The sequence below is a fragment of the Callithrix jacchus genome, chromosome 4 (assembly GCF_049354715.1).
Source record: "Callithrix jacchus isolate 240 chromosome 4, calJac240_pri, whole genome shotgun sequence".
Lineage (NCBI taxonomy): Eukaryota > Metazoa > Chordata > Mammalia > Primates > Cebidae > Callithrix > Callithrix jacchus.
The window spans coordinates 87,751,173-87,771,805 of NC_133505.1; the positions used below are offsets into that span (position 1 = coordinate 87,751,173).

General features: G+C 37.9%; 1 protein-coding gene and 1 pseudogene across 7 annotated transcripts in view; one reads left to right on the plus strand and one right to left on the minus strand.

Annotated features, from left to right (window-relative positions):
• IBTK (inhibitor of Bruton tyrosine kinase) overlaps window positions 1–20,633 on the minus strand; it is an 85,563-nt gene that overhangs the window by 56,792 nt on the left and 8,138 nt on the right. For all 7 annotated transcript variants that reach the window (XR_013534858.1, XR_004741900.3, XM_078370720.1 and 4 more), the window contains 6 exons: window positions 10,907–11,003; window positions 8,653–8,777; window positions 4,563–4,673; window positions 2,689–2,859; window positions 1,251–1,368; window positions 632–812 (listed from right to left, as the gene is read on the minus strand). Coding sequence is in view for 5 of the 7 variants with exons in the window: in XM_078370720.1 (XP_078226846.1) it covers window positions 632–812; window positions 1,251–1,368; window positions 2,689–2,859; window positions 4,563–4,673; window positions 8,653–8,777; window positions 10,907–11,003 (803 nt within the window). In the remaining 2 variants the exon portion in view is untranslated. The remainder of the gene's footprint in view (window positions 1–631; window positions 813–1,250; window positions 1,369–2,688; window positions 2,860–4,562; window positions 4,674–8,652; window positions 8,778–10,906; window positions 11,004–20,633) is intronic.
• LOC100404506 (succinyl-CoA:3-ketoacid coenzyme A transferase 1, mitochondrial pseudogene) lies at window positions 13,529–15,322 on the plus strand (annotated as a pseudogene).

Consider the following 20,633-nt stretch of genomic DNA (forward strand, 5'->3'; position numbering starts at 1 on the left):
AAAATTAGCTGGGCATGGTGGCGCGTGCCTGTAATCCCAGCTACTCGGGAGGCTGAGGCAGGAGAATTGCCTGAATCCAGGAGGCAGAGGGTTGTGGTGAGCCGAGATTGCGCCATTGCACTCCAGCCTGGGTAACAAGAGTGAAACTCCATCTCAAAAAAAAAAAAAAAAAAAAAAATATATATATATATATATATATATATATATATATATATATACTTATCAATTATAAACATTGAGCCTGGCTAGAGGTTCATGATATATGATTACTTTTAAAGATAAATAAATGTATATTATAAAAAAGTCTATACAGGAACCAATGATGAGTGGTCACAAATCAAGAATTATGATTAATCTATTTATGTACACCTAAAGCATTAAAAATATATATATTTGGCTCCTATTTAACTATATATTAAACATAATTCAGAAATACTGCTTTACACAGAAATTTTATATATATTCACTGGATCCATGCCAAAAGACAAAGACAAAAATTCCTGATGTTTCTCCTCATTCAATTTTTTCCATTTGACATTTATAGAACACAGCATAAAGCTGACACTTAGATATTTGCTGTAACAGCTGAATTATTATTAAAGTTATGTTTCTTTCACAGAAATATACATACTTAGAAGCCATCTTCTTGCACTGATAGTCTGCAAGTAAGTAAACATCTCCCCTTGTGGTAACACAGACAGTGGCTCCGTCACTTGCAGCAACCAAAGACACAGCGATGTCCTTATGGTGAAGGGCAGAGACCTGACGAGGAGCAGTTACACACTTTTCTCCATTGGGATCTAGTAAATAACCTAAAATTATACAAATGAGCAAATCACAAAATAGCTCTTTTAAGAGTCCAATTTGGCCAAGGGTAGTGGCTCATGCCTGTAATCCCAGCACTTTAGGAGGCAGAGGTGGGCAGATTACTTGAGACCAGGAGCTTAAGACACGCCTGTGCCACATGGTGAAACCCCATCACCAAAAAAAATAGCCCAGCATGGTGGTAGGCACCTGTGGTCCCAGCTTCTCGGGGCACTGACACGAGAGGATCATTTGAGCTCAGGAGGTCAAGGCTTCAGTGAGCCATGATTGCACCACTGAATTCCAGCTGGGATGACAGAGTGTCTCAAACAAACAAACAAACAAAAAAATCATTCATAATCCCATTCTAACTGATAAAAATTAGAAAGGAAACATTTTTAAGAGTCCAATTTAATTTCCAGATATTATCATCAAGGATTTCTTACCCAGTTGTCCACCATTTAGTCCCATAGTGTAAACAGCTTCTCTAGTCCACAGGACTGTATGAAACCTGCCTGCTGCAACACCAATGATTGTCCTTCCTTTCAGATATTTTGCCTGTATCTATTCAAAGACAAAACTGCAATTTACTATATGTCTATGATCTAGTACAATTTTTCAAAGATCCAGCAGACAAGCAAATATACGGTATAGTTGCTGTTCATGCCCCCTCAAGTGCAAATGGAAGTTGTCACTAATAGAGCTCAGCACTTATACTAAGAACTGAACCCTTCTCAGAACACAAAACATTGTAATGCAGCCTTATCAGTCAGCAGTTTTAACTAATTTTTATACCATGTCTATTTTCTAATTTAACAGAAATTTTCTAATTTAATAGCAAATATTTCAGTACAAAAATCAAATTTTTTAACTTTTAGCTATATTTTTTTCTAACAAGTAGTATGCAAAACAGCCAGTTTCATTCTTAATAGAAAACACAGTGCTTTTAAATTTGATATTTCCATGGTCTCTAAACAGTGGCATTATTGACATTTTGGGCTAGATGACTTTTGGGCATGAGATTGTCCTATGCACCACTGTGTACCTTCTGGAGAAGGCTGTACACATGAGAGTAAGGAAGTAGAATAAAGAACACCGGTTTTTGGACCCATGTCCCCTCATATCAACTTGTCACATGTGTTACCTGTGCAGGGGCAGATTTAATGATGTAAATAAAACTTAAGACTCTGGGTTCCTCACTTGCATGAGCCCATTTTGCATGGATAAATTTCAGATTTTTTCTTAAGGATGGCCTAAAAAGTGTTTTAAGTTTCAAACCCAAAATATCTGGACCTCCCTTTGCTTATAAATCCTCAAAAGAGACAGTTGGTGGCTAATCTCCCAAGTGCTGAATTTCCCAAGTGCTTTCTTTCTTACTCCAAACAAATGCTAATATTTACTATGCTTAATTTCTCCTGTTAAAAATAAAGATAACAGGCTGGGCACAGTGGCTCACGCCTGTTATCCCAGCACTTTGGGAGGCCAAGGCAGGAGGATCACCTGAGGTCGGAAGTTTGAGATCAGCCTGGCCAACATGGTGAAACCGTGTCTGTACTAAAAATATAAAAAAAAACTAGCTGGGAACGGGGGTGTGCACCTGTAATTCCAGCTATTCAGCTATTCGGGTGGCTAAGGCAAGAGAAACCAAGAGGCAGCGGTTGCAGTCAGCCGAGATCACACCACTGCACTCCAGCCTGGGTGACAGAATAGGACTCTGCCTCAAAAAAATAATAATAACAATAAATAATAAAGACAATATATACCATTGAAGATAAAGTTAAATAACAGAAATAAGTTGCTCTGTCGATAACTTACGTTTTTTTTTTTGTCCATACAGGTTTTATTGCAAATGTAAAGCCTTTATTATTTAAGAGTCAAGTTTACCTGTCTAGGTACATTACAACTGGAAGGAGGAGGAATAATTCCTAATTGATGAAAAATATTTAGGCCAAATGTATAAACACATCCATCTTCAGTTAATACAACAGTATGATCCTTAGCAGCTGCCACTTGGGAACAATTATGACCACTCAGCCCTTCCACAAATCGAGGGACCTACAAAATAAAATTAACTTTAGTACACTGCATTAACCATTTATAGAGATATGCAAATAGAATTTGATGATACTACATCCAAAATGACATGACTGATACATAGTTATATCTATCATAGGTAAATTCTACATTTCAGCATAGAGAAGATGAGTTTAAAAGGATATGGTTGCAAGTTTATGAACAAAATAGAAAAGCCCAGTAAAACATTTCAGTGAAATAATTCAATTCAACAAATGATTTTTGAGCCCTCACCATATAACAAGTACAAATTTGTTTGGTATGAATAAAGGCAGCTCATCAAAGTATTCACTGGTATATTGAAAAAAACAAAAACACAGAATCAATGCTTCCCTTCACGGAGTAGCCAAACATATAATACCAGATTCCTTTGGAGTCATTTATCTATCCTGGGTTCAAATCTTATTGCTGTCACTTACTACCTATTTGATCTCAACCAAATTTTTTAACCTCTATATACCTCATTTTCCTTATCTGAAAACATGATTGCTATTACTAGTACCATCGTCCTGCATTAAATGTAAATAATACCTGTGCCTCACAGGGCTGTTGTGAGGCTTAAGTTAATGTAGAAATTATGTATGAAAAGCATAAACAATGCCTGGAACAAAATAAACCCTCAAAAATGGAAGCTATTATCCCACCTTTTTAAAGTACAATTTAATAGATAAGTATACCAGAAGTCCCCACAAAAAAAAGAAAAAAACTTAAAATAACCTAGTGAACCAATTTTCTGAGAGGTAATGAAATAGATTTCTTCTAATTAGCACTAAGTTTCAGAAGCATAAATATCAACTTTGTGACCATACAATGCAAATACTGGCTCAATTTTAAGGCCACAGAAATCTTAATGAGAAGTTAAAAACATAAACCAGAACTACTTCAGGAAAAGCATTTTACAATTAGTCTGCCTGCTTTCCTTTTTTTTTTTTTTTTTTTTTGTTTTTGAGATGGAGTTTCACTCTTGTTGCCCAGGCTGGAGTCCAGTGGCACAATCTCTGCTCACCGCAACCTCTGCCTCCAGGGTTCAAGCGATTCTCCTGCCTCAGCCTCCCGAGTATCTGGGATTTACAGGCATGCGCCACCACACCCAGCTAATTTTGTATTTTTACCAGAGACGGGGTTTCTCCATGTTGGTCAGGCTGGTCTCAAACTCCCAACCTCAGGTGATCCACTCGCCTCGGCCTCCCAAAGTGCTAGGATTACAGGTGTGAGCCACAGGCCCGGACTAGTATGCCTTCTTTTATTTCAACTCTGGAAACATTTTAAAGCTTACTTTATATACCTTCCAGACTCAGTATTTGCTATAAGCAAAGTATTATTTTTCTTTGATACTTCTGCATTGTGTATAAATCCTTAATTTGAACATGATATACCAAGAAACAGATTATTTTAAATCTATTATCAATTGGTGTATAATTCCTTGCTTACAATTGAAAAAAAATGTAGTTAACTGAATCCTCAAAATAAACCCTCAAAAATGGAAGCTATTATCATTGTAGCTTTCCCTGCTTTTTAAAGCACCATTTAATAGATAAGTATACCTAAAGTCCCCACAAAAAAAAATCTTAAAATAACCTAATGAACCAATTTTCTGATAGGTACTGAACTAGGTTATCAACATTTGAGCTTATGGTAACTATTTTTCTAAAGTTACCTAAACAGTGTAATGACATTTCAATTACCAAGCATGTCTGTTCATCTCCATGTCCTAATCGCCCTCCAGGACCATGACCACAGGTATAAACCTGCCCTTTCTGAGACAGAAACACGGAGTGAAATTTACAAAGCACCACCTAAGAGAAAATAAGAGAATATTGTTAAACTCCTCTGAATAAAATATCCTTTATTTTATAAAAAAGAAATAGAATGTTGCTAATTTTTAAACTGGATAATGTATACAGGGGAATTCATAAGACTTCAATTTCCACGTTTTAAGTTTTCTGTAATAAAAGAAAATATATATCTATATATATGTGTCTTAAAATTATATCTAAAAACACTGACATAAAAAAAGAACAAAGAAAGAATTAAGCATGTGTTACCTACTGAAGAGATTAGCCAAAGGAAAATATAATTTTAAATCTTCAATTACAAAAATTAGTAGCCAGTTGTTTTTCAATTTCATGAAATACCAAACAGCAAGAAATGAGGAGAGTGCAACAGGCAGCATAAAGACTACCATATGGTATTAACAAAAATAGTAGAAACATCTTCAGAATATTTTTAAAAAACAATAATGCCATTTATACATAGGGTGGGGGCAGTATGTCCTTTTCTTTATCTCTAGTTTTATCAATGTATCTTTAATATGATACATTTATATTTATTTCCAAGTTTTTCTCTTTCCCACTTCCTTTCTCCCTATCTGCCTCAATCCCAGTACCCTCCCTCGCCCCGATACACAGACTTACTATGCACATACTCCAGAAGACAAAAACACTGAAACAGTTGAACTACATCAGCAGAACACAGTAACAGGAAGCTATCAGCAGTTTAAAATATACATTTATTTATTTATTTATTTATTTATTTATTTTAACATATCTAATCCCAGGCCACATATTGCCATTTTCCAAGCTCCGATATTCATTATACTCACTTTACCTTAATGGCATTTTTTAAATCTTCTCATTTTTAAAAATTGTTTGCATTTATATTTCTTACATCATCTGCAAATATTTCTAACATAGAATATAAAAACACAAGTAAGAAATAAAGAAATCCTAAAATCATTTCCAGAAAGTCAAGGTCCTTTGGAAAACAAAAAAATTGTAAGCTAAACAAGCTCTAAATATTTACACACATCCTAGACCACTCAGAATTTTGTAAGCACAATATAGCTATCAAAAAAAGTAATGAAAAGATTATTATCTCACTTAGCTGTACCACAAATACCTAAAAAGTTTAAAAATAAACCCCAAATTTGTATTTTTAAATTTACAATTTTTCAGTGAAATTCATTTCATGAAATCAGACACATTTCGCTCAATTTTATATTCAATATTAGAAAGCCATTCTACAATTGCTGACTTCTACTATTAAACGATCCTAGCAATACTAGACAGTTTTAAGTCCTCCAACTTTAAAACCCCTGAATTTTTAAACAGGAACTGAGCATGGAATTATTAATTATCTGGAATATGTAATACTAACATTAATAATCTCTGTCTTGGGGTAGTTAACTCATCTGGTACTATATAAAACAGAATTGGCCCCTTTTCAATAACTAATGGGGCTCTCTATATAACTGGTACTCAGTTAATATTCCCATACTTGCTTTCTCTTCCCTGACTGAAATTTATACCGATTTCCTTCCTCTCAAACCTATCCATGGTGCTTGCTTCACCCTCATTCTGTGGTAAATAAAATCCCTTAGATCCTTAATACCTTCACAAAATACTCCCACTGCCTTGTCTTCCCTGAAATGTGGCTTTCTCTTTGAGTACACTAGTTCACTCACAACCCTGGTAAGTGGAATATGCTGATATATTCCAAACTACATGTATCTTAGGATCAGACATTTCAATCACCCTGTGGTTTCCTAATGCCATTATGATTCCTTCACTCTTGTCTTTAAAATCCCTGCTCCATAACAGCTCATGAAATAAGGGTATATCACGTACCACCTCAGAAAAGGAAAAACAGGTGTCTTTCTTGTGCCACGATTCCAATCAATCATTAGTGGCTACTATTGGTTGAATCACCATTTTAAGGAGGAGTCTGAGGACCTGCTGAAGCTCAGGAATAAAAAAAAAAATTCTGACTAGTATGTCTGCAAAAAGCTCCAGACTAGGTATGAGCAGCTTGTATACTTGCTACCCCTGCTCTGATTTCTCACCATCTTGCTCACCCCTCTCACACCCACTACAGACTGGGACACCAAGCTTGGTTCTTGCCCATCACAAGTCCTTTCACTACCCGAAGTTCCTTCCAGGAACTTCTATTGGGCTTCTATTCCTATTCTCTCAAAACTTAATATTCTCTAGAGTTTAAGAATTCTATTTCCTTTTTTATTCAATTGCTGGTTGTGATGCATAAGGTTGTGACATTTAGTTTAAAAGACACTCCTCTATGGAGCCCTAAACATGGTGGTCATGTAATTTATCATGCAAACACTTTTTAGAATGAAAGGGGATACTAACAATTACACTAGGAAAATAATCATAAACCAGAACTGTCCTGGGCAAACTAAGAATATGTTGTCAAAGTAGCTCTAAAAACTGTCCAATAATTCAATCTCAGAATATAAATTATGTATGATATATATGAATAATAAGTGAAAGCTGGGAAAAGCCAGTACTACAGTGATAAAAACAAGCTCATATTCTAGGTCAAAGAAGCTTTATCAACTTCAAAAGGTAGAAAGAATACAACTACGAAGTTGTAGGAAATATAAGCTGACATGGTAATTTAGGAAGACTTGAAAAAGTTCTCACATTCCAAGCCGCAGAGTTTGGACTTTATCCAAAGGTGACTTAGAAGATAAAGACATAATTAGCTCTTTTTAAAGACAGTAATTCTGGAGAAGAATATTACCGGGGGTTGGAAATGAATGGAGCCAAGGAGTCAAATTAGGACACTGTTGTCACTGTCCAAAAAAAGAACTTGAAAAGGACATGGCACCTAGGTTCATGAGACAGAGAACTAAATAGACATGCTCTGAGGTAGCATCTTCGGGATTTAGAACCTGAAATTTATAGCATTAAAAACTGAATAGAGTAGTTTAGGAGTGGCAAAAAATACTTCAGAAATTCTAAATTTAAATATTTTGAAAAAATATCCACAGTACAACTGAAATAAAGCTCAAGAGAAAAACTGGGGCTAGAGATACATGTACATACATATACACGTATACACGATGTTATACAGAAAGATTTGTCAACAGTAGTGGAATCTAGGGAAGTAGAAGATACCATGCATTGTAAGGAAATAAGATCACAGACCAAATCTTTACAATAATCCCAATTAAAATTTTACAAGTACTTACATTTAAGAACTCAGGTTCATAAAAAGCAGCACTCATGCCTAAAGCACTTACAGATAACTTTTTGAATCCCACAGTTTCAAAAAAATGCTTATCTATCTCCATAAGTGATGAAATTTTAGTTCTATCTATTATCCAATCTGAGAACCGAGACTTAGACATTTAATTATTTATTGTCAGTGTGAATATAAATAATTAAATAGAATGACTGGCAGTTTACCAAACCCTCAGTTAAAAATTCTACAGCCTTTCCAGACTGCTGTTATCCAACTTCACTTCAGATTAAATATATTCTTTTTACAATAAATAGCTTGGAACCTAAAAATGTTATTTCGTTATAAAAAAATGCAAGAAGGGTGTTGTTTCTAAATTGAAATTATTTTATGTTTTACTGCCACCAAAATAAAAAAAGAACTCTGGTTCACTTATCAAAGATAACACTGAGCTTCAACAACAAATTCACTTGAAAAACAACTTAAAGAATTATAATGTTTGTTAAACAGAAAAGCTAGAAAATCAAGAGGTCTACCTTCTTAAACTATATGGTACAGCATTTTCTAATTTCTAACACTAATTGCACAAATATCTCATATTTTAGGGTATTTTACACAGTCTAAATATAATTAAGGCTAACTAAAATAAAATTAGCAAAGTTCTATTGATTGATTTCTTCATTAAAATATGTTATTGTACCTTAAACAAAGTTATGTAATCCACATGAAAAGCTGAATAATCAAATACAGAAGTTCTTTCTAATCTAAAAGTATGCAGACTGTACTTCAAAATACCTGCTTGATATAAATCCCACTCCTGGAGAACAGATCCACCAACTCTGGATGATGTTTGCTATTCTGACTTCCATGACCCAGGGTAAAATTTGTATTATCGCCCCAAGTATAAACATCTGCAGGATCTAAAATAAAAATTAGTTTTTACACTTTTTATATTTTAAAACAAATATAAGAACTAATTTAACTATAATATTTAGAATATGCCAACACTCTTCTTTAAATGATTCTATTAATATGTTATTAGATAATTCCAGAAATAAAAAATCTAAATCTGTCTCAATGCAAGCAATAAAAATATTTGTTATTTGTCCCTGGCTTTTTTTTTAATTGTTGAGACAAGGTCTCACTATGTTGCCCAGGCTGGTCTTGACCTCCTGGGCTCAAGTAATCCTCCTACTTTGGCCCCGCTAAGTGCCAGGATTACAGGCATGAGCCACTCAGCCCAGGCTGTTCCTTGTTTCCTTAGCAGCTAAAGTTTAACTGCCCAATGAGTAAAAATACCACCTGCCATATCTACTTAGTTTCCATAAAAATAATATATATAACTATATCAAATGTAAGATATTATTAATCCATACATACAAAGGTTCTAAATGTAGCAAATGTGATATTACTGTTTGTACAGGAACACTAACTTTCAATACTTCGTATTTCATAGACACAAAATCACACTAGTGATTAGGGTGATGCCCATTAAACTGGAAAAAAATCACAGCTAAGTTCATGATATAAATCTTCATTTTTATTTTAGAAGATAAATAAAGTCCTAGAATGGAATTATCACTGTTACCTGCAACGCAGTATTCAGGGTAGAAGTAAAAATACAGAACGTGCCCTTACTTAGGTTGCTCACTAGTTAAATGCAAACTATATAGTGCTCCAAATAAATCTTTTCTTTTCTGCCAAATCCCACTTCCAAATCTCAAAGAGCAAACAAACTGGAAGGATAAGTGAAACTGAGAATGTGTGAATAAAAGAGTAATTGGGGCCAGATGTGGTGGCTCATGGCTGTAATCCGAGCACTTTGGGCGGCTGAGGCAGGCAGATCAAGAAGTCAGGAGTTCAAGACCAGCCTGGCCAATACGGTGAAAATTGTCTCTACCGATAATACAAAAAAATACTAACCTCACGTGGTGGCAGGCACCTGTAGTCCCAGATACTCAGGAGGCTGAGGCAGAAAAATCACTGAACCTGGGAGGCAGGGGTTGTAGTGAACCGAAATCAAACCACTGCACTCCAGCCTGCGCTACAGAGTGAGACTCTGTCTTAAAAAAAAAAAAAATTGGCTGGGCACAGTGACTCACACCTGTATTCCCAGCACTTTGGGAGGCTGAGGCAGGAGGATCACTTGAGTCCAGGAGTTCCAGATCAGCCTGGTCAACATGGCAGAACCTCATCTCCATAAAAAATACAAAAATTAACTGGGCATGCTGGAACGTGTCTGTATTCCCAGCTTCTTGAGGGGCTGGAGCGAGAGGATGGCTTAAGCTCAGAAGGTTGAGGCTGCAATGAGCCATGTTTGTGCCACTGTATTCCAGCCTGATGGACAAAGCAAGATCCTATCTCAACAACAACAAAAATAATAATTTCCAGAGACCCTACTCAACAACAACAAAAAGAATACTAACTTCCATTCCTTTTTCCCTCTACCTCAAATGCTGATGTTACTTTCTGGATATATGTTAATTACTTTACAGTAGTTACAATTTTAACAGTCTTCTCATTTTAGATTGTACTTTTATAGATATAAATATGGACTGAAATTTTAAAATAAAAGTGTTCTGAATATGAAACAAAAAATATCCAACATAGACCAAAGTAAAATATCTTGGCAGAAATCCACACTAAATAAATCTTCCCCACCACTTTAATAAGAATAAAATTTCATTAATAATTTCTGAGCTAAGCTGTACCCTAATGGAATACCTCTGTAAAATCTTTTTTTTTTTTAATTTTTGAGACAGTCTTGCTCTGTCACCCAGGCTGGAGTGCATGATCTTGGCTCACTGCAACCTCTGCCTCCTAGGTTCAAGCGATTTTCCTGCCTCAGCCTCCCAAGTAGCTAGGATTACAGGTGTCCACCATGACACCTGGCTAATTTTTGCATTTTCAGTAGAGAAGGGGTTTTACCATGTAGGTCAGGCTGGTCTCGAACTCATGACCTGAAGAGATCCGCCCACCTCAGCCTACCAAAGTGCTGGGATTACAGGTGTGAGCCACCATGTCTGGCCCATTTGTCAAATTTTCTTACCAGTATTCTTGAATACTACATGAGTTGGTCTGTCCTTCATTACAAGATCCAAAGCTGACAAGCCTTCTTTATCTTGAATATACAGACTAACACCATGCTAAAACAAAAAAAGAAAAAAAAAACATACATAAATATATATATTTTACCATTTCCCTATAATCAGTAACTTCCTATTCTTATATATCAAAAAAGTCAGATGATCAAGCCCATAAATACACTGAAAAAAAATTAATAACAATTATCTCTCATACTCACATACATTTTTCTTTCACATACTGAAGAGAATAAGAAAAATCAAATATCCAATTCTTGCTGGAATAAGGAAGGACCAGAAATGTAAAGAAATAAAAAAGGTAAATTTTAAATAAAAATTAACTGCATGTGAACATTTTTGATAGTAAAGCAGGTCTGATGCCTACAAGTCCCTAGTTCTGGGTCTGTGTCTGTGTGGGAGTGCATGTGTACATAAACATATAACTCTTTTCACATTTAAAGAGCCATACTCAGCTGGGCGCGTGGACTCAAGGCTGTAATCCCAGCACTTCAGGAGGCCAAGGTGGGCAGATCATGAGGTCAGGAGTTTTAGACCAGCCTAGGCAGCACAGTAAAATCCCTTATCTACTAAAAATACAAAAAGTTAGCTGGGCGTGGTAGCAGGCACCTGTAATGCCAGCTATTTGGGAGGCTGAGGCAAGAGAATGACTTGAATCCGGGAAGTGGAGGTTGCAATGAGCCAAGATTGCGCCACTGCACTCCAGCCTGGGCAACAGTGCAAGACTCTGTCTCAAAAAATAAATAAATAAACGAAGCAGAATCTAACTCCTTCAGTACAAATAGAAAATTAAGAAATAAATAATAGAGAGCCATACTTCGCCAGGCATGGTGGCTCATGCTTGTCATCCCAGCACTTTGGGAAGTGGGCAGATAACCTGAGGTCATGCGTTCCACACCAGCCTGGCCAACGTGGTAAAACCCCATCTCTAGTAAAACTACAAAACTTGGCTGGGTGTGGTGGCATGCATTTGAAATCCTAGCTACTCAGGAGGTTCGGGCAGGAGAATCACCTGAAACCAGGAGGAGGAGGTTGCAGTGAGCTGAGTTTGCTCCACTGCACTCCAGCCTGGACAAGAGAGAAACTCCACCTGAATGAATGAATGAATAAATAAATAAATAAAATAAAGAGCCATACTCCATGTCTCTACACACAACAGCTATAAAGATTTCTAGGCAATGGCAGTACAATATTTATATTAGGATTTAATCTTTATAATGCAATCATCCACATCTCATCTCTTTTCATCTTAAATTCTACTATATCTATTACTGATATTAAGAGAATTATATTCTTTCATTTTTCTACACACAATAGCTATAAAGATTTCTAGGCAATGGCAGTACAATATTTATATTAGGATTTAATCTTTATAATGCAATCATCCACATCTCATCTCTTTTCATCTTAAATTCTACTATATCTATTACTGATATTAAGAGAATTATATTCTTTCATTTTTTTGTTTTTGAGACAGTCTCGCTCTGTCACCCAAGCTGAAATGCAGTGGTGCAATCTTGGCTCACTGCAATCTCTGCCTCCCAGGTTCAAGTAATTCTCCTGCACCAGCCTCCCAAGTAGGTGGGATTACAGGCGCGTACCACTACACCCGGCTAATTTTTCTTATTTTTGGTAGAGACAGGGTTTGAGCACGTTGGCCAGGCTGGTGTGGAATACCTGACCTCACGTGATCTGTCCATCTCAGCCTCCCAAAGTACTGGGATTACAGGCGTGAGCCACCGTGCCTAGCCATATTCTTTTATTTCTATATGTGTAATATATATTTTCTTATCTGTCTACTTAAATTTTATATCACTGTTTAATTGTGGCCTCCTGTAATTCACATATAGTTAGATTGTATCTAAAATCGAATCTGAGTGTTTCTGTGTTTTATTTAATTGTTATGAGTACATAGTAGGTGTGTCTATGTATGTGTGTTTCAGGAGGAAATTTAAAGTAATTTGTAATTTGTAATACCCACAATTCAAATTCAAACACAAAATGTTTTCTGTCTCACGTAAGGCAGTTAGTACACCCCATCCCTATCAGCACACTTTTGGGTCTTTTTAAACATGATGTAAAAAGAGAGCAATGTTCAATTCAGATTATTGTTATTTCATGATAGTTTTTTAAATATAAAATGAACTCTTTTTTGAGAATAACTTTAAATGTTTGCTTACAGTTTAAGTATCTCAACATTTATTTAGACTTACCCATTTTAACTAGTGTAAGTCATCACTGCCTATACACACATAGTTTACCTAGGTAGTTACAGACTGCGATGAACAATGAAGGCTTTAAATTCTAATGGTAACACGTTGGAATGCGGTGTGGGTTACTTAAGACAAAAGAGATGTGTCCGCCAGTCAGGATATGCATTCTTGCACCCTCCCTCAGCTGGGGGGAGTGGGAGGAGGTGGGAACCGGGGAGGGGTGGGTGTCGCCGAAGGGAAGGAGCGAATGAGCGAACCAGAGAGCGTTGTCCTGAGAGGAGTGACAGCGGCAAAATGGTGGACCGCTTCTCCCGCTTCTAGAGGACCGACACTTCCCGGGTAATCACTTTGATCAATATGAGGAAGGACCCTTGGAAACTGAACAAGCATCACTTGCCAAGCCTATAGAATCGCATCCTGGGACCGACACTTACACAGGCGCTCCAGCCTCCTCCTGCCTCCTGGCTCAAAGATGGCAGCTCTCAAACTCCTCTCCTCCGGGCTTCGGCTCTGTGCCTCTGCCCGCGGATCCAGGGGAGCCTGGTACAAGGGATGTGTTTGCTCCTTTTCCACCAGTGCTCATTGCCATAACATACTAAGTTTTATACAGATCCAGTGGAAGCTGTAAAAGACATCGCTGATGGTGCAACCGTTCTGGTTGGTGGTTTCGGGCTATGTGGAATTCCAGAGAATCTTACAGGTGCTTTACTAAAAACTGGAGTAAAAGGACTAACTGTAGTCAGCAACAATGCAAGGGTTGACTACTTTGGTTTGGGCCTTTTGCTTCGGTCCAATCAGATAAAAGGTATGGTTTCTTCGTGTGGGAGGAAATGCAGAATTTGAATGACAGTACTTATCTAGTGAATTAGAAGTGGAGATGACACCACAGGGCACACTTGCAGAGAGGATCCGTGCAGGTGGGGCTGGAGTTCCTGCATTTTATACCCCCACAGGGTATGGGACCTTAGTAAAAGGAGGATCGCCCATCAAATACAACAAAGATGGCAGTGTTGCCATTGTCAGTATGCCAAGAGAGGTGAGGGAGTTCAATGGTCAGCACTTTTATTTTGGAGGATGCAATTAGAGGGAATTTTGCTTTGGTGAAAGCTTGGAAGGCAGACCAAGCAGGAAACGTGATTTTCAGGAAAAGTGCAAGGAATTTCAACTTGCCAACATGTAAAGCTGCAGAAACCATGGTGGTAGAGGTTGAAGAAATTGTGGATATTGGAGCATTTGCTCCAGAAGACATCCATATTCCACAGATGTATGTACATTGCCTTATAAAGGGAGAAAAATATGAGAAAAGGATTGACCGTTTATCAATCTGGAAAGAGGGAGATGGAGAAGCCAAATCTGCTAAACCTAGAGGTGACGTAAGGGAACGAATCATCAAGAGGGCCACTCTTGAGTTTGACGATGGCATGTATGCTAATTTGGGCATAGGAATCCCTCTCCTGGCCAGCAACTTTATCAGCCCAAATATGACTGTTCATCTTCAAAGTGAAAATGGAGTTCTGGGTTTGGGTCCATATTCATGACAATATGAAGCTGATGAAGATCTAATCAATGCAGACAAGGAAACAGTTACTGTTCTTCCAAGAGCCTCTTTTTTCTCCAGCGATGAATCATTTGCAGTGATTAGAGGGGGACATGTCAATCTGACAATGCTAGGAGCGATACAAGTTTCCAAATATGGTGACCTGGCCAACTGGATGATACCTGGGAAGTTGGTGAAAGGAATGGGAGATGCTATGGATTTAGTGTCCAGTGCCAAAACCAAAGTGGTGGTCACCATGGAGCATTCTGCAAAGGGAAATGCACATAAAATCATGGAGAAATGTACATTACCATTGACTGGAAGGCAATGTGTCAACCAGATTATTACTGAAAAGGCTATGTTTGATGTGGACAAGAAGAAAGGGCTGACTCTGAGCTCTGGGAAGGCCTGACAGTGGATGACATACAGAAGAGTACTGGGTATGATTTTACAGTTTCACCAAAACTCATGCCAATGCAGCGGATCGCAAATTAAAATGTGGACATTGGTACCAGGCTGCGTGTTTTTCATTTTAAAAACACAGGATTTAACTGAAAGGACCTCAATGATTATAATTGTGTATTTAACAAGTGGTTTTTGATTAGTTTTCTTCTAGTGTTTCAGGCTTTATGCAGCCATATAAACTGTTCTCTAGGCATGCTGTGACATTTTAATACAAAGAAAAAGGAGCATTAAAAAAAAAGCATCCTGGGTTCATGCCTGTAATCCCAGGACTTTGGGAGGCTGGGGAGGGAGGATTGCTTGAGCCCAGGAGTTCTAGATCATCCTGGGCACTTAGTGAAACCTTGTCTCTACAAAAAAATTAAAAAATTATCCAGGCATATTGATGTGTGCCCATAGTCCCAGCTACTCGTGAGGCTGAGGTGGGAGGATTGCTTAAGCCCAGGAGGTCAAGGCTGTAGTTAGCTAAAATTTTACCACTTGCCTGGGAAACAGAGCAAGACCCTCTGTCAAAACAAAAAAAAATGTGTCCTGGTTTTCCCCCATCAATGAAATAATCAGCTCCTTAGCCCAGTTTTCCAGGTCGCATGCTGTCATGTTATAATCTCAGCTGCTCAAGAGACTGTGGCAGGAGAATTGCTTGAACTTGCAAGGCAGAGGTTGTAGTGAACCAAGATTGTGCCATTGCACTCCAGCCTGGGCAACAGAGCAAGACTCCATCTCAAAAAAAAAAAAAGAAATTATGCGAATCATTGTATCTTTACATATGGTCATGCAGGAGCTTATTGTATAAGGGCATCTTCAGGGAGAAGTATGCTACTGTTGACTAATTATTCAAATATTGGAAATGGATTTTCACAGTTTGAATGCCAGTGTCTGATCAATTTAAGTGTGTTGAGAGGAACACAGGGACAGGTATAATGGCTCATGCCTGTAATCCCAGCAATTTGTGAGGTAGAGGCTGGAGGATTGTTTGAGGCCAGGTGTTCAAGACCAGCCTGGGCAACATAGCGAGACCCTGTCTCAATTTTTTAAAAAAGAAAAAATTGATTAATTAAAAAGAGAGAAACCAAGAGGAGAGAGCTAGAAATAGGATTTTCAGTTATTAAAATCTTTACTTTTTAATTTATACTTCTACAAATTCTATTCATTGATGAGATGTGGGAAAGATGCTCAATAAATATATTTTAATGAAAAAAAAAAGACAAAAGGATCTCCTCCTGCCCCATAGCAACAGATTTCTAATAAACTCTATTCACCCCAAAATAGTAGGTAAATTCATTCATAAGCTTATTCAAAGCATCTAAGTATAAAACAAGTTTATAAGCCTGAACATTTCGTGCCAATGTTCTATAAGGAACAGATGGATTTTACCCAGATAGTCCAGTACAAAACAGTGGTAACCCTATTTGAGATGTCTATCAGGAAATATAGGAAAGTTTTGACTTTCTTCCCCAAAAGCAGAGCATAAAATAAAGACTTGCATGCAGGTAATATCCTTAAGAAGAGATCCTAGGAAGAAGTAGCAAGTGACCAGGAGAGTAAATTAAGGAAAGAGGGAAAATCAATACAATGAAATGTTATCAAGTAGGCAACTAAGGATACTTGTGCATGATCCTGACAGGACATTCTGATAGCCTTATATAGTATATCACAGAATAACTGTACAATTATTGCTCTACAGGGGCCTAACTTTTCTTGTACTTTCAGTTGGCTATGCATGAATGCAAGCACAGAAGCAGAAAATAAGAAGCATATGGTACATGCCAGGAACACATACAGGTTATACCCACACAATGCTGCTAACAGCCTATGCACAACTGGACACTACAGCTGTGGTTAGAATAAGAGATGAAGCCAAGGGGCCGGGTATGGTGGCTCACGCCTGTAATCCCAGCACTTTGGGAGGCCGAGGTGGGCAGATCATGAGGTCAGGAGATTGAGACCATCCTGGCCAACATGGTAAAACCCCATCTCTACTAAAAATAGAAAAATTAGCTGGGTGTGGTGGTGTGTGCCTGTAGTCCCAGCTACTCAGGAGGCTGAGGCAGGAGAATTGCTTGAACATGGAAGGTGGAGATTGCAGTGTGTCGAGATCACACCACTGCACTCCAGCTGGGTGACAGAGCGAGACTCCATCTCAAAAGACAAAAACAAAAAAGCAATGAAGCCAAGATGACATGAAGTGGCCATCTGATGCACCCATCTTTTCAAACTGGTTATGAGCTAAGGTGAATGAACTAAGGTGAATATATCTCTCTGACTACTGTCACCCATATACAGCCAATAAAGTTAGGATCAAAGTAAGTACCTTTGAAGTTCCAAGACACATGTGTAGGATATGCAGGTTTGTTAAACAAGTAAATGTGTGCCATGGCTACACAGGTAAGCGTGTGCACAGCTGCACCTATCAAACCATCACCTAGGTATTAAGCCCAGCATGTATTAGCTACTTTTCCTGATGCTTGCCCTCCCTTAAACCCAGCCCCCCAAAATATCTTGAGACTGCATAATTTCCAGGGGGACAGAAGAGGCTTGTATTCTCCTCTCCTTCTTTCATGTCATCTTTTTTTTTTTTTTTTTTTGAGGCAGGGCTTTCCTCTTGTCATCCAGACTAGAGTGCAGTGGCACAATCTCAGCTCACTGCAACCTCCACCTCCCAGGTACAAGTGACTAACCTTTCTCAGCCTCTTGAGTAGCTGGGATTACAGGCATATGCCACCACATCCAGCTAATTTTTATATTTTCAGTAGAGATGGGGTCTCACCATGTTGACCAGGCTGCTCTCGAACTCCTGACCTCAGGTGACTGGCCTACCTCAGTATCCCAAAGAGCTGGGATTACAGGTATGAGTCACCACCCCTGGCCTCAAGTCTATTATTTATAAAGGTTTGATCACACAGTACTCTAATAAAATGGCCAGATGCCCTCCTACTAGAGAAAAAAGAAAAATAAGCATTATTTGATATTCAAATGACACTGTTGTAACATCATAAGGCAGGAATCATTTTAATAGACCACTAGTCTTGCTATTTAATTATCAGGGTTGGGGACTGGGCACAATGGCTCACACCTGTAATCCCAACACTTTGAGAGACCAAGGCAGGTGGATCACCTGAGGTCAGGGGTGTAAGACCAGCCTCACCAACATGGTTAAACCTAATGTCTATTAAAAATACAAAATTACCCAGGCATGGTGGTACATGCCTGTAATCCCAGCTACTTGGGAGGCTGAGGCAGAATAATCACTTGAACCCGGGAGGCAGAGGTTGCAGTGAGCCAAGATCATGCCATTGCACTCCAGCCTGGGCAACAAGAATGAAATACCATCTCAAAAAAAAAAAAAAAAAATTAAGTTATCCAGGGAAGTAGGGACACAAAATTTTAATTGTTTATTATATTTAGTTTATACTTACTCTATTTTAGTTTGAGGAATATTTTCTTACTTATAATTTACAGTTCATTGTTTATGGCCTGTTTCTCTATTCTGTGAGGTATCTGATACCCCTTCAATAGCTTTTGTTTATGTTACCATAGGTGGTTACCATGGCATGCAAAAAGAACTCTAATACATCAACATTTATTAAGCATTTTCCTATTTGTTCATTACTTTTTTTTTAAGACAGAGTCTTGTTCTGTTGCCCAGGCTGAAGTGCAGTGACACGACCTTGGCACTACAACCTCCACCTCCTTCTGGGTTCAAGCAATTCTCCTGCCTCAGCCTCCGTAGTAGCTGGGATTACAGGCATGTACCACTACACCTGGCTACATTTTGTATTTTTAGTAGATATGAGGGTTTGCCATGTTAGCCAGGCTGGTCTCGAACTCCTGACCTCAAGCGATCTGTCCACGTTGGCCTCCCAAAGTGCTAGAATTACAGGTGTGAGCCACTATTCCCAGCCATTGTGGTTTTGGTTTATCTCCCCCTCGTAGAATACAATCTTAAACAAAGAAGGGATTCTGTCTTGTTCATTGCAACATCCCTAGCACCTGGATTACTGCCTGGCACATATCAGGCACTCAAAAAATATTTGTTTCAAATGCTTCACAGACAGTATATCATTTAATCTATATAACCTAGGATTCTGTTAAGTCTTCTGTTTACAAATGGAAAAAACTAAAGCAAGTTATTCCAGAATAATAAGTAAACCACCAGTATAAAAGAGCAATGGTATAGCAACAACAGATACAGCAGGACCCCACAAGCATAAACAGTCTTTACCACCCATGCATCCTGTCATGGAATCTAGAAGCCAAAAAAAAAAGCTGCACAAGATAAAATGTCTCTATTCCAGCTTTTTGTAGGCAACAAGTTTCTGTTAAGGTTTTATATCTCTGGCAATCAGGAACTGACAATTTTACTGTGCAATTTAGAAATGTTATAGCTGTAAAGTTTTATCAGATGCAAATTCAGTTAAAATGTGTGTAGTTTCTTCCTGATAATCCGTAATACCTGAAGTGCTACAGCCGGCATAAGAGATCGAACTGACATGAAAACACCTATCACTGCACCCCTTCCAATTCAAGAAGTGTTAGGTCAAAGGAAAAAAACTATGCTGAACAAAAACAGTCTACCAACACGAGAATGCTGAATGGTCAAAAGAGGATTTAGGGGAAAACTATCAGTAGAATTCATCCACTGTTATATAGCTATCACTGATCAGCAGAGCTCTGATGCTAATAAGACAGTCAAGCTAAGGGCAAGGTGGCCAAGGCACAATTCCCTGGCTTCTATGAGCCAAGGTGGTTAGAGTGATTTGAGGATTTCCACAGGGCAATAAAATCCCGAAGGGAGGAAAGGACCAAAATTCAGTCCAGACCGTAACTATTTCAAACTGTAGCCCTAAATGCTAACACCTGAATGGCAACCCCTAGGATGGCAGGAAACCCAAACCCAGGGACCTTCTCAAGCTCAACAGGGTTGGCAGTCATCCAGCTTTCCAGCAGAAACTGAAAACAACAAAGCCAAGGTTTCACAGATGGAAAAAGGTAAGAATGGAGGTGACAGATGCTTTAACTCTTACTAACCTAGCTTTCCCTTATAATTGCAATAAGGGAACTAAACAGATGCCACAAGGTTTCAGATATAAGAGAAATCAACTCTACCATTAACAAACTTAGAAATGCTTTTCTTCATGGATAGTCCCTGGGGGAAAAAAGCAAGAAAAGTACTATTATTATTCTCTTTTTATAGATAAAACTGAGATTCAAGATTCAATAATTTGTCCAACAAGATTCCATAAGTAGTAGTAGATCAGTAGAGTTTAACTCCAAAAAAGAATATTTTACTATTATGATATAATAAAAATTCTTCTGATCAGTAAATGTTACCACATAAAAGCCTCTACAGAAATATTTTTTAAGTAAAAATTAAGTGAAGACATTGAAGTAAGCTTCTTAACTTGACTACCAGTTCCTTAAGGACCGGAACTGTTTTGTTCTTTTCTGTGTCCTCCGCAAACT